The sequence below is a fragment of the Bos grunniens genome, chromosome 5, assembly GCF_055505025.1.
Source record: "Bos grunniens cultivar Pamir isolate PY7600 chromosome 5, Bosgru_T2T1.0, whole genome shotgun sequence".
NCBI lineage: Eukaryota > Metazoa > Chordata > Mammalia > Artiodactyla > Bovidae > Bos > Bos grunniens.
The window spans coordinates 89,708,041-89,720,327 of record NC_141169.1 but is presented as its reverse complement, the minus strand read 5'-3'; the positions used below and the strand labels follow the sequence as shown (position 1 = coordinate 89,720,327).

Genomic DNA, 12,287 nt, shown 5'->3' with positions numbered 1-12,287 from the left:
TTCACACTTTTAATTTTCACACTTAACTATTCTTGATTTTATTTTTTTGCCATGCCATACGGCATGCAGGGTCTTGGTTCCCAAACCAGGGATCAAAACTGTGCCTTCTGCAGTGGAAGTGTAGAGTCTTAACCACTGGGACTGCCAGGAAAATTACACTGCTGATTTTTTTATAACCATTTAAAACTATAGACTAATCTGAGCTCACACACCATACAAAATAAGCAGTGGGCTAGCCTGATCTATGAGTGGTGATTTTAGATTCCAACATAGTTACCAGTTTTTTCTTTTATAAGCAACTCAATTGTAGCTAAGGTTCCTACTTCACTGAAGAGTATAAATTAAAAATAAAATGCAATAAAAGCCACAGGAGCATACCTTAGAACTAGAAGCATTTAACATGGTAGCTGAAATTCCTAATTGTTTCAAAACCATTAACTGGTCTTCCATAAGGGAGATCAGTGGGCAAATCACAAGGGTAAAACCTAAAAAAGAAAGAAATCCACCTTAAATTTCATACCACCACCAGAGTAAGTTTCAATTATTTACCTTCTTTACTGTAACTTGAGAAATCTGTATGTAGGTCAGGAAGGAACAGTTAGAACTGGACATGGAACATCAGGAGTTGTTCCAAATAGGAAAAGAAGTACATCAAGGCTGTTTATTGTTACCCTGCTTATTTAACTTATATGCAGAGTACATCATGGGAAACGCTGGGCTGGATGAAGCACAAGCTGGAATCAAGATTGCAGGGGAAAATATCAATAACCTCAGATATGCAGATGATATCACCCTTATGGCAGAAAGCTAAGAACTAAAGAGCCTCTTGATGAAAGTGAAAGAGGAGAGTGAAAAAGTTGGCTTCAAACTCAACACTCAGAAAACTAAGATCATGCATCTGGTCCCATCGCTTCATGGCAAATAGATGAGGAAACAGTGTCAGACTTTATTTTTTGGGGCTCCAAAATCACTTCAGATGGTGACTGCAGCCATGAAATTAAAAGATGCTTGCCCCTTGGAAGAAAAGTTGTGACCAACCTAGACAGCATATTAAAAAGCAGAGACATTACTTTGCCAACAAAGGTCCGTCTAGTCAAGGCTATGGTTTTTCCAGTAGTCATGTATGGATGTGAGAGTTGGGACTATAAAGAAAGCTGAGAGCTGAAGAACTGATGCTTTTGAACTGTGATGTTGGAGAAGACTCTTGAGAGTCTCTTGGGCTGCAAGGAAATCCAACCAATCCATCCTAAAAGACATCAGTCCTGAATATTCATTGGAAGGACTAATGTTGAAGCTGAAATTCCAATACTTTGGCCACCTGATGCGAAGAACTCATTGGAAAAGATCCTGATGCTGGGAAAGACTGAAGGCAGGAGGAAAAGGGTGAGATGCTTGGAGGGCATCGCTGACTCAATGGACATGAGTTTAGGTAAACTCTGGGAGTTGGTGATGGACAGGGAGGCCTGGCATGCTGCAGTCCATGGGGTCGCAAAGAGTTGGACACAACTGAGAGACTGAACTGAACTGACTGTAACTTGTGGCCCTGCCCACCAATTTAGACTGATTTTCAAAGCAGCTTTAGCAATATGCCACCTATTTCTTACCTTCATTTTTACAGAAAGTAAATATGAATAAATGATAAGCCAAATAGACGTAAGATTATATATAGAAAACTCTCACCTTATCTAGTCTATAAAAACGTGGAGAGATATCATTTTGAACTTACTATCATACTTGACAATCAGTATTGGTAACCTCAGTAAAAGTACATAAATCAAGTCATATACTATCCAGTTACATCAGGAAAAAGTTATTCCGAAGCTTTCCAAATGTGTTGTACAGAAGAAACTAACACAACAATGTAAAGCAATTATACTCCAATAAAAAGAAACAATGAAAAAAGTTCTATGATAAACTACCACAGAAAAGAATATTAAAAAAGGATGTGTGTGTGTGTGTGTGTGTATATATATATATAAAAGTGAATCACTTTGCTGTACAGTGGAAAATAACAATACTGTAAATCACTATACTTCACTAAAAAAAAAGCTTTCCATGGACTTCCCTGGTGGGTCTAGTGGTTAAGACTGTGCTCCCAATGCAGGGGCCCCAGGCTCAACCCCTGGTCAGGGCAATGGAACCCATATGCCACAACTAATGATCCTGCCTGCTGCAACTAAAGAAAAACAAAACAAAACAAAACAAAAAAAACCCACATACTGCAGCTAAGACCAGCACAGCCAAATAAATAAATAATTTTCTTTAAAAAAAAAAAAGTTTTCCAAAGCAAACATAGCACCTTGTATCATCCAGAATGATACATGAGTACCTGTCCACTTACTGCACAAGATTAATTCAGTCTGGGCAGAAATCAGTTAACAGTTTCTTGACTGACTCAAGTTCTGGTAATAAATCCCCTTTCTGTGAGAACTGAAATTGTTCACAGCTAAGAGAGCTATTTAGATTGCTAAAATCTTGTGGTCTTAGGTTTCCATAGTTTGTTCCTTAAAACAACCTGGGGCAGAGAGCAGACCAGTTTAAAAAACATATTCAGATTAAGACATTATCATGGATTTCACCCTCTCAACTAGTCCTCTCTGCTGTATTCTCACTTTCTCCCTCTTTACTGGTACCTTCTCACTGTATTTAAATATGGTCAGTTCAGTTCAGTCATGTCAGACTCTTTGCGACCCCATGGACTGCAGCATGCCAGGCTTCCTTGTCCATCACCAACTTCTGGAGCTTGCTCAAACTCATGTCTATCGAGTCAGTGATGCCATCCAACCATCTCATCTTCTGTCATCCCCTTCTCCTCCCACCTTCAATACTTCCCAGCATCAGGGTCTTTTCAAATGAGTCAGCTCTTCCCATCAGGTGGCCAAAGGTTGGAGTTTCAGCTTCAGCATCAGTCCTTCCAATGAATATTCAGGACTGATTTCCTTCAAGATTGACTGGTCTGATTCCTTTTCTAGGGCTTTTTCTCCTACAACATGCTTTTCAAGGATGTTTCAGGAATCAGATAAAAGAATGAACTACTCTCAGTCTTTAACATATCCTCTGTAAGTGAACACTTAAATATCTATTCATGCGTGCGCTCAGTCGTGTCCGACTCTATACAACCCCATGGACTGTAGCCCTCCAGGCTCCTCTGTCCATGGAATTTTCCAGGCAAGAATACTGGAGTGGGTTGCCAGTTCCTTCTCCATTAAATGTCTATTAGTGGAGAGACAAACAAAAAATGCACTTGATTTTGGCAAATACACTATAGAGATATTTTTTTAAGACTTAAAAATATATTCATAGAAATGATGTTTCTTCACCTTAAAATTAATGTTTATTAATACCCACCATCTGAACACAATGCTGGTAACTGGTAACATAAGCTCTTTCCCCCTCCTGTAGGCATAACGAGAAATACCTCCTTTCCAGACATTGTGACGTTAATAGTTTCTAGCTGAAGTGGCCTGAACTTCTGTAGTTTAAAGACATTTTGTAGAACATCTTTAACTTTACCAGACCATGGAAAATCTAGAAAGAGAATAATAAGTAGAACTATTTAAGATTATAATGAGACACAAATGTGAATGGCTGCTTCTATAATAGAGAAGAATCAGATCAATATATATAAGACTTTTAATACTATGGATAATTTAATGTTTATAATAATAATTTTGAGATCAGTTTAACTCACGAAACTAAGCAAACCAAATTTAATGATATATCATAAGAAAAAGTATATCAGAATAAAATGACAACATTTGCCAGTGAGAAATAAACTACAGAGGAGAAAGGAGCAAGGTCAGGTACTTGATAAATAGTCTGAGTGTTGGTCAGGGAATTCACAGTACCAGAAACCTCAAATACCATGAACCAAAGTTAACAATTATATGGACTTTTTGGTGTCAATATCTTGTTTAAAAAGTGGACAACAAAGCCCAGAAAGCACTGCAATTCTGTCAAGAGTTACAGTATTCTAAACGAATGATAAACAAGATGTTTGGCAAGATCCTCAATCAAGGAAGATTTATTCACTAGGGCAGGGGAATGAACTAGACTTTGATGAGGAGTTTGAATTTTTTTCTTGTTTAATTTCTTCTCATTACAACCAAGAAAATTGAGTTAAATAAACATCTTTCTCCAAGCAAATATGTTTCCAATATGTCAGAAACATATTTGGTCTGAATAATGAAGGCTTTCATTTTAAAAGGACGTGGGTAAAGGCTGGTCTGCCTAGTAGTTCCCTTGCCACCTAAGGAATGGCTAGTTTCACTTCTAAACTACTGAAAAGCACTGACCCAGACACAACGATTCAATTCCAGTTCAAAGAAACGAGAGGAAACAAAACTTGCAAAGAAAAAAAAAAGAGAGCAAACCTTCTTTATTCCAAGAGGCAGGTGAAGAATCACATTCACTGCTCTCCCCAGCATCGGAATCCTCTAAACACAGCTTTATTCTCTTCGTTAGTACGTTTTTTTTCTGAATGAGCTCCTGCTGCCTTTCCAGAAGTTCCTGGATTTGAATGTCTACTGCATGTAGCTCACTTGTTATAGAATCTAGTTCCTCAGTCAGAGCTACAAGGGAAGAAAAAAGATACGATGACCAGACAGAATTAATCACAATTTCAGGTTTCCTTATGATTGATTTTCTTGGTATTCCTCACTATCAACTGTATAAACTTAGAGTAGTCTAGAAGAGTGGTTCAGTGCATGTTTTGGAGCCACCCAGACAGGAGGTATATCTTAGGTCTTCCTCTCACTGGCTGAGCGACCTCAGGCTAAGTACCTTATACTTAACTGAGCCTCAAAATCCCTATCTGTAAAGTGGGGATAATACCTAGCTTTCACAGTATTGCTATAAAAAATTAAATGAGACAGAATTTTGAAAGTTCTTAACACAGTACCTGGTACACAGTTAAGCATTTAATAAAAAACAATTATTAATTTTACCATGGTGTGCTTCCCTGGTGGCTCAGGAGTAAAGAATCCACCTGCCAATGCAAGAGACGTGGGTTCAATCCCTGGGTTGGGCAAATCCCCTAAAAAAGGAAACAGCAAACCACTCTAGTATTCTTGCCTGGATAGAGGAGCCTGGTGGGCTACAGTCCATATGGTCACAAAAGAGTCAGACATAACAGAGTGACTAAACAATAACAAAAATCATGTTGGAGGCCAGTGGTCCAACAATCTTCTAAATGACTTCAGTAAAATGACTAGACTTTAAAGCAGGAGGAAGTTACCTAAAAGTGATCCCCTAACTACTTAGCTATCATTTACAAAAACGTTTGTATTTGGGTTCATACTGTGACATGGTAAGGAGCTGGTGATTATAAACAATATGACATATCAGTAAAAAGAGAAATCAAGTGTGCTACTAAAATTGGCATTACAAGGGCAGCATGATAATTTATAAAGAAGCCTTAACATATGATACTAGACAATCCAAATATTAAAGTCAAAATGAGATTTCCTTTTACATCAGTGGAAGCTAGAAAATTTTACAGACATCCTTGCTGCTTCCTAAAACATCTGCCTGCTTTAATCAGTGTCCAGTTCTAATGTCTTCCCATGAGATAAAATCTTATGGTTATGATTTAAAATAGGATGCTCTAGTGTTTCTGTATTGTATCAAATGCTTGTGTGATCCAGGTTTAGGGCCGGCCACCAGTGACATCTGTCTGAGATTTGGAAGGTGGAAATGAAACAGAAGCCAGGTTTACAGTCGACATAAGGTCGGGCGCTGCTGCAGCTCACCTTGTGGCTGATGTGCTGGCTCACCTTGGCCGACAGGGGGCAAAAGTCAGTTCCTCTTGTTGTGCTCAGTCATGTCTGACTCTGTCACCCCATGGACTGCATGCAGCCTGCCAGGCTCCTCTCCACTCTCCAGGTAAGAATCCTGAAGTAGGTTGTTATTCCCTTCTCCAGGGGATCTCCCCCAACCCAGGAACTGAAGCTGTGTCACCTGCACACAGGCTGACTCTTTACAGTCTGAGCCACCAGGGAAGCCCAACAATACACAATAGTGAATGAAGCCAAATTTATTGGTGTGGATTCAATAAGAAATTCTGAATTTAGTACACTAAATATAGTGGCCAGGAGTGGCTCTAATTCTTTACTTAGCCGACCCCAAAGATGAATATCAGAAAGTTGGGATGGAATGACACAGGGGTAGGTGCCAATGAAATGGAAAGGCTAGAACTTTCTCGGTATACACTAAAGGAGAGGAACTCGGAGCTTAGGGAGATGGGAGTGCTAGAGTGGTTGATCATCCACTCTCCTGCGATCACCCAGGAGGATCCAGGAGACCCTCCTTTTCCCAAGCCTGTAAGAAATGCATTCATGAGGGGAATGAATCCCTGAAGAGGTCTGGGTTGGCTGTTCTCTGTAAGCCAGGAATGACCATGGGAAGTACTGCCTTTCAACTAGACAACCTGAATCAATGAGAATGATGATTTCTAAGACACAGGGGCTAATTGTCAGCAATTCAATTCATGACCAAAGGAAAGGCAGATGTGGTTCCCAAAATGGGCAACAGAAAGTGAAAGTGTTAGTCGCTCAGTCGTTTCCTATTCTTTGTGACCCCATGGAGCCTGCCAGGCTCCTCTGTCCATGGGATTTCCCAGGCAAGAATATTGGAGTGGGTTGCCATTCACTTCTCCAAAGAATCTTTCCAATCCGGAGATGGAATCCAGGTCTCCTGTACTGCAGGTAGATTCTTTACCATCTGAGCCACCAGAGAAACCCAAAGGGCAATAACCAGAAGTAACAATTAGAACAGTCTGACTTAAAGACAACTTTGGCACTGGCTAGGTGATCATGAAGTCTGAAATAGAAATAGATTACATGATCTGTACAGGCAGTATACAAAGGCCTGATTCTGGTGAACACGTCTGATTTGAATTACCACCAAAGAATCATAGTCCTTCAACCAGTGCCCAGAAATGAGCCAATTTATAGATCCAAAGCTCCTTATGTAAAGTAGAGGTTGGGGCTCTTTGAAAAAGGACCCTCATATACAGCTAAAACTTCATGCAATAAATCTTACCACTATCCTTCTCCAGAGAAACTTCAGGTAATTGTGTACTGGGAAAAGGAAAATAACTTCTCAGAAGTTCCTGGACAGCGACTGTAATCTGACAATTCCTGGAGAACTATAATGCCATGATGACCCACCAGTTAGAGTGTGGACTGAACTTGGGCAAAACAGATGATAAATGCCGTTCTGCTCAGGCGCATCACGCAAGGAGCTAGGAGGTCTCTGTGCTTACCTCCCCAGCTCCAGGAGGTGCAATTAGAACAGATACCCCCAGGTGGCGCTAGTGGTAAAGAACTCGCCTGCCAGTGCAGGAGACACAGAAGTGTTCCACAGGTTCCATCCCTGGGTGGTGAAGAATCCCTTGGTGGAGGGCATGGCAACCCAATTCAGTATTCCTGCCTGGAGAATCCCAGGGACTGATGAGCCTGGCCGGCTACAGTCCATAGGGTCACAGAGTCAGAGATGACTGAGGCAACTTAGCATGCGTGCATTCAACAACTGGCTGGTTTCCTGACCTAAGAGTAAGGACTATTATGGTAGGAAGGATCAAGTGGAAGGCAGTAAAAAGAGTGCTTACTACCAGAACAGTGAATAGTGCTGTTCCTCACACAGCCAGGACTCATGGGCCTGGGAAACAGGGCTGGAAACATGGCTCCTATTACCGTTAGTGATCCACTAGTGAAATGTTTGCTTCCCATCCCTGAAACTTTGGACTCTGCTAGTCTAGAGGTTGCCCAGTTAGAACTGCTTCTACCAGGGGAAAAAGCAATGGTTCCATTTAACTGTAAGTTGATTACCACTTGGCCAGTTTGGGTTCCCATGGCCAGGAAACTAAAAGGCAAAGAAAGGGGTTACTGGACTGGCTGGGGCAAATGATCCTGACTATTAAAGGAAACTGGACTGCTATGACACTGCAGAGGTGAGGAGCCGTGTGTCTCGAGTGTGGGGGATCCTCCAGGGCAGTGGTCCCCAACCCTTCTGGTACCAGGGACCGGTTTCATGGAAGACAGTTTTTCCAAGGACCAGGGTGGGGTGGGGGAGGGTATGGTTTCAGGATGATTCAGTGTATTACATTTATTGTGCACATTATTTCTGTTATTATTACATCAGCTCTACCTCAGATCATCAGGCATTAGATCCCAGAGGTTGGGGACTCCTGCTCTAGGGTTATCTTTTGGTATTCCCACATCCCCTGCTTAGAATTAATGGAAAACCACAAAAACCCATTACAAGCAAACTGCTAAGGCAAATCCCACCAGGCAAGGCCCCATGACCAGGTGAGCTGTTTGCTGTGAACAAAGGGATACGGAAAGTTGAAAAGGCAGTTATAAAATAACACGTATAACCACATGATCAGGGGAGACCCAAGAACTGGAATAGCTATTAAGCATTTCTCCTTTATTTTGACATTCCTGTAGAAGCCAATTTTGGATTTCTCTTGTTGATGTTTAGTTAGTTGATGAATGGATGGATAGACTGACCTTCTGGCTCCCATTCCCCTAAATCCTAAAATAATAGGTGTTAATAGTCACTAACTTTGTATCTCAGGATTTAAGTTAGAAGATTATCAAGGAGGATGTGATTGAGCAAGAAGAGGAATGAGCACCATCCAAAGATGAATAAAGAGAATTCCTGTCCTCTTCAGGGGAGAGGATCAGCATGCATTTGTTTGGACAAGAGAGAGCTGTGTCAACTTGGGGAGCCAGAGCTTTAGGAGGTGGAAGTGAAGCAGTAGCTATATTTTCCATATTTAAGAAGGGCAGTGCAAGGTCAGGTCTGGTGACCTCTCCGGCATGGGGCAGCAGCTGGGCCCATGATTCTAGCTGCTGCTAGATATCCTTGGGGAAACAGAGGTGCCTGCAGTTCCTCTGGATCCTGTTGGTTCTCCTTGGGCTTCTCTGAACACTCAGCCAGATGGTGTGCGACTCAACAGGGAAGGACGCCAGCACTTTGACAGGTGCTGCCTCACCTAAACTGGAGGCTTTGAGGCAACCAGAGACTGGTCCAGGTTCTGGTGAGATTCATCTTCACAGGCAGCATTCTGTTTGGGCAATCCCCTTGGCAGAAGCATCTTCTCTTCCTATCTACTGGCACCACCGATGCCAGGCCCACCAACAGACACAAAGAAAGACCCTAAACACTTCCCAAATTCCCACCAAGAATTCCTACAGTCAATCCCTCTTATCACTCACAGTGCTTCTGCTTCTTTCATTGAATCCCACCTAACAGAGATAATGTCAACCTGTGCTACAAAGTCAGTATCACTGCACCCTGGACAAAGTCCTGATTGACTCAGAATATAAGAGAGTAGAGCTAGTTGTAAAAAATCAGGGTCTTTTAATATTTTTGTTCAAAACTATAACCATCTCTAATGCCAGCTTGGACAACACATGACCTTTATGATGAGAGATGAGATTGAAAAGGGAAGGATTTCAATCATTCATCATGAAGAGGGCTTATTACCATATCTCAAGAGCACACAGCATCGAGCAGGGATCCTGCTCCTAAGCTTACAGCTGAAACAAGGGAGGTACCATTCTTCAGAAGCAGGACAGTTTCTAGCGATCTCCCATACTGAAGGCCACAGTGAAAAGGAAGTGATTTACCACTTCCTTTGGGAATCACCAAATCCAACTCAACAAACTATCTGAAGGCAATTTCAGAGGCATTTCAAATACAGGTCGACAAGTGGGTAGAACAATAGAAGAGGTGGGTTATTTGAACAGGGTGAAATATTCTAAAAGCAATGATTTAAAGTAATCATCTCTTCTTAAATAAAATTGATCTATGGCATTATTCGGTTATTTTAAAATCATATCCCAGGGACTTCCCTGGTCATCCACAACAAGTTGAGAGTTTGCCTGCCAATGCAGGGCACACAGGTTTGATCCCTGGTCTGGGAAAATTCCACACACCTCGGGGTAACTAAGCCCACGCGCCACAACTACCGAGCCCGCGCTCCAGGGCCTGGGAGCCACAGCAAGAGAAGCCACCACAGTGAGAAGACCGCATACCACAGTGAAGAGTAGCCCCTGCTGGCCACAACTGGAGAAAGCCCTGTGCAGCAACGAAGACCCAGTGCAGCCATAGATAAATAAATAAACAACTTTTAAAACATCATATCCTACTGAGAAAGAGTAAAGTCTTACTAAATAGAATAACTCACTGATATGATCCAAAAATAACTATTTCAACTGAGGTAAGGTTTGGTTCGGTTCAGTTCAGTTCAGTCGCTCAGTTGTGTCCAACTCTTTGCGACCCCGTGGACTGCAGCACGCCAGGCTTCCCTGTCCATCACCAACTCCCGGAGTCCACCCAAACCCACATCCATCGAGTCAGTGATGCCATCCAACCATCTCATCCTCTGTCATCCCCTTCTCCTCCTGCCCTCAATCTTTCCCAGAATCAGGGTCTTTTCAAATCAGTCAGTTCTTCACATCAGGTAGCCAAAGTATTGGAGTTTCAGCTTCAACATCAGTCCTTCCAATGAACTGATCTCCTTTAGGATGGACTGGTTGGATCTCCTTGCAGTCCAAGGGACTCTCAAGAGTCTTCTCCAACACCACAGTTCAAAAGCATCAATTCTTTGGCACTCAGCTTTCTTTATAGTCCAACTCTCACATCCATACATGACTACTGGAAAAACCATAGCTTTGACTAGATGGACTTTTGTTGGCAAAGTAATGTTGCTGCTTTTTAATATGCTGTCTAGGTTGGTCATAACTTTCCTTCCAAGGAGTAAGTGTCTTTTAATTTCATGGCTGCAGTCACCATCTACAGTAAGGTTTAGTAACATCTATGAAACCCACACTTTTGTCTCTTAGTGAAGAATACCTGGGTTAGCATTTAATATAACTTCAATTGTTATCATTTATTATTAGCCCTTAGGCTATTAGTATGAATCATTAAGCTGTGAGAGATGAAGACAAAATCTATGTCACTACTTTTTTCACATTTATATTTAAATAAATTGTAAAGTTTTGGGGTGTGGAGAGGAGGATTCCATACTTAAGAAAACCATTCCTATAAAGTTTGTTAAGAACCTAGACTTGGTACTCCACTGTCAGTGCTAAGGTCATATTTACTATATCCTACAAAGAACAGGAAAATAACCATAGAATAAGTTCCTCCCTCTTACCATCCACCTCTTAACTGAATAAACAGCAAAACTTCACTAATAAGCACAAAAGAATCTGGTCAAGTTTATAAAAACAAACAATGTGAGGAAATACATCAAAATACCAAGAATAGGTGCCTGGAAAAGGTAAAACAGATGTCTTTCTTTTATATTTTAAAAATATTTCAAATAATACCACTTTGGAACTTATCTTAAAGAAATAATCAAAGAAGTACACAAACCTTTTGATTCAAAGATGTCCAATGCAACTTTTTTTATATTTTAAAAGTAAAGACAGCCTAAAAGTTCAAAACCAACACTCAAAGTGTTAATTCTTTAATGCCACTATAAAACAACAAAATACAGAGCAGTATTAAAAACAATATTGACAACATAAAATTTACAGTATGTCTATATTCTTTATCTACATTGTGTTTTTAAGAATCACATTACCAAACATTATGTAAAAAATATGAAAATTTTTGTTGAAAATAATACATCTAAATGGTACAGTATTAATTTTAGTAGTAACATTATTAGTGATTTACACTTTCTACTTTATAATTTTCTTAGGTTCCTAAAACACTATCAAAAAACATATCAGTCCTTGGAACTTTTATGTATTGCATGGTAAGAATGTAAAATTGTGTAGCCACTATGGAAAACAGTATGGTAGTTCCTCAAAAAATTAAACACAGAAATGTTATCCAGCAATTTCACTTGTAGGTATGGTGGTGGTTTAGTCACTAAGTCATGTCCGACTCTTGCGACCCCATGGACTGTAGCCTGCCAGGGTCCTCTGTTCATGTGATTCTCCTGGCAAGAATACTGGAGTGGGTTGCTATTTCCCTCTACAGGGGATCTGCCCGACTCAGAAATAGAACCTGGGTTTCCTGCACGGCAGGAGAATTCTTTACCGACTGAGCTATGAGGGAAGCCCACTTGCAGGTATATACACCCAAAAACTGGAAGCAGAGGCTCAAACAGATGTTTGTACACCAATGTTCGTAGCTGCATTATTCACAGAAACTGAAAAGGGAAATAATTCAAATGTCCCCTGACAAACAAGTGGATACACAGAATGTGGTATATCCATACAGTGGAATATTACTTAGCCTTAAAAAGATACATGGTACCC

General features: G+C 40.8%; 1 protein-coding gene across 8 annotated transcripts in view; it reads right to left on the bottom strand.

Moving 5' to 3' along the window:
* Nucleotides 1-12,287, bottom strand: part of RECQL (RecQ like helicase) — a 34,309-nt gene that overhangs the window by 15,825 nt on the left and 6,197 nt on the right. For 4 of the 8 annotated variants that reach the window (XR_015164201.1, XM_086401818.1, XM_086401820.1 and 1 more), the window contains 3 exons: nt 4,374-4,571; nt 3,349-3,528; nt 379-485 (listed from right to left, as the gene is read on the bottom strand). Coding sequence is in view for 7 of the 8 variants with exons in the window: in XM_086401818.1 (XP_086257944.1) it covers nt 379-485; nt 3,349-3,528; nt 4,374-4,571 (485 nt within the window). In the remaining variant the exon portion in view is untranslated. Of the gene's footprint in view, nt 1-378; nt 486-3,348; nt 3,529-4,373; nt 4,572-4,946; nt 4,988-11,391; nt 11,495-12,287 lie in introns of all 8 variants that reach the window. The other 4 variants (XM_086401823.1, XM_086401824.1, XM_086401825.1 and 1 more) reach the window with 4 other exon arrangements.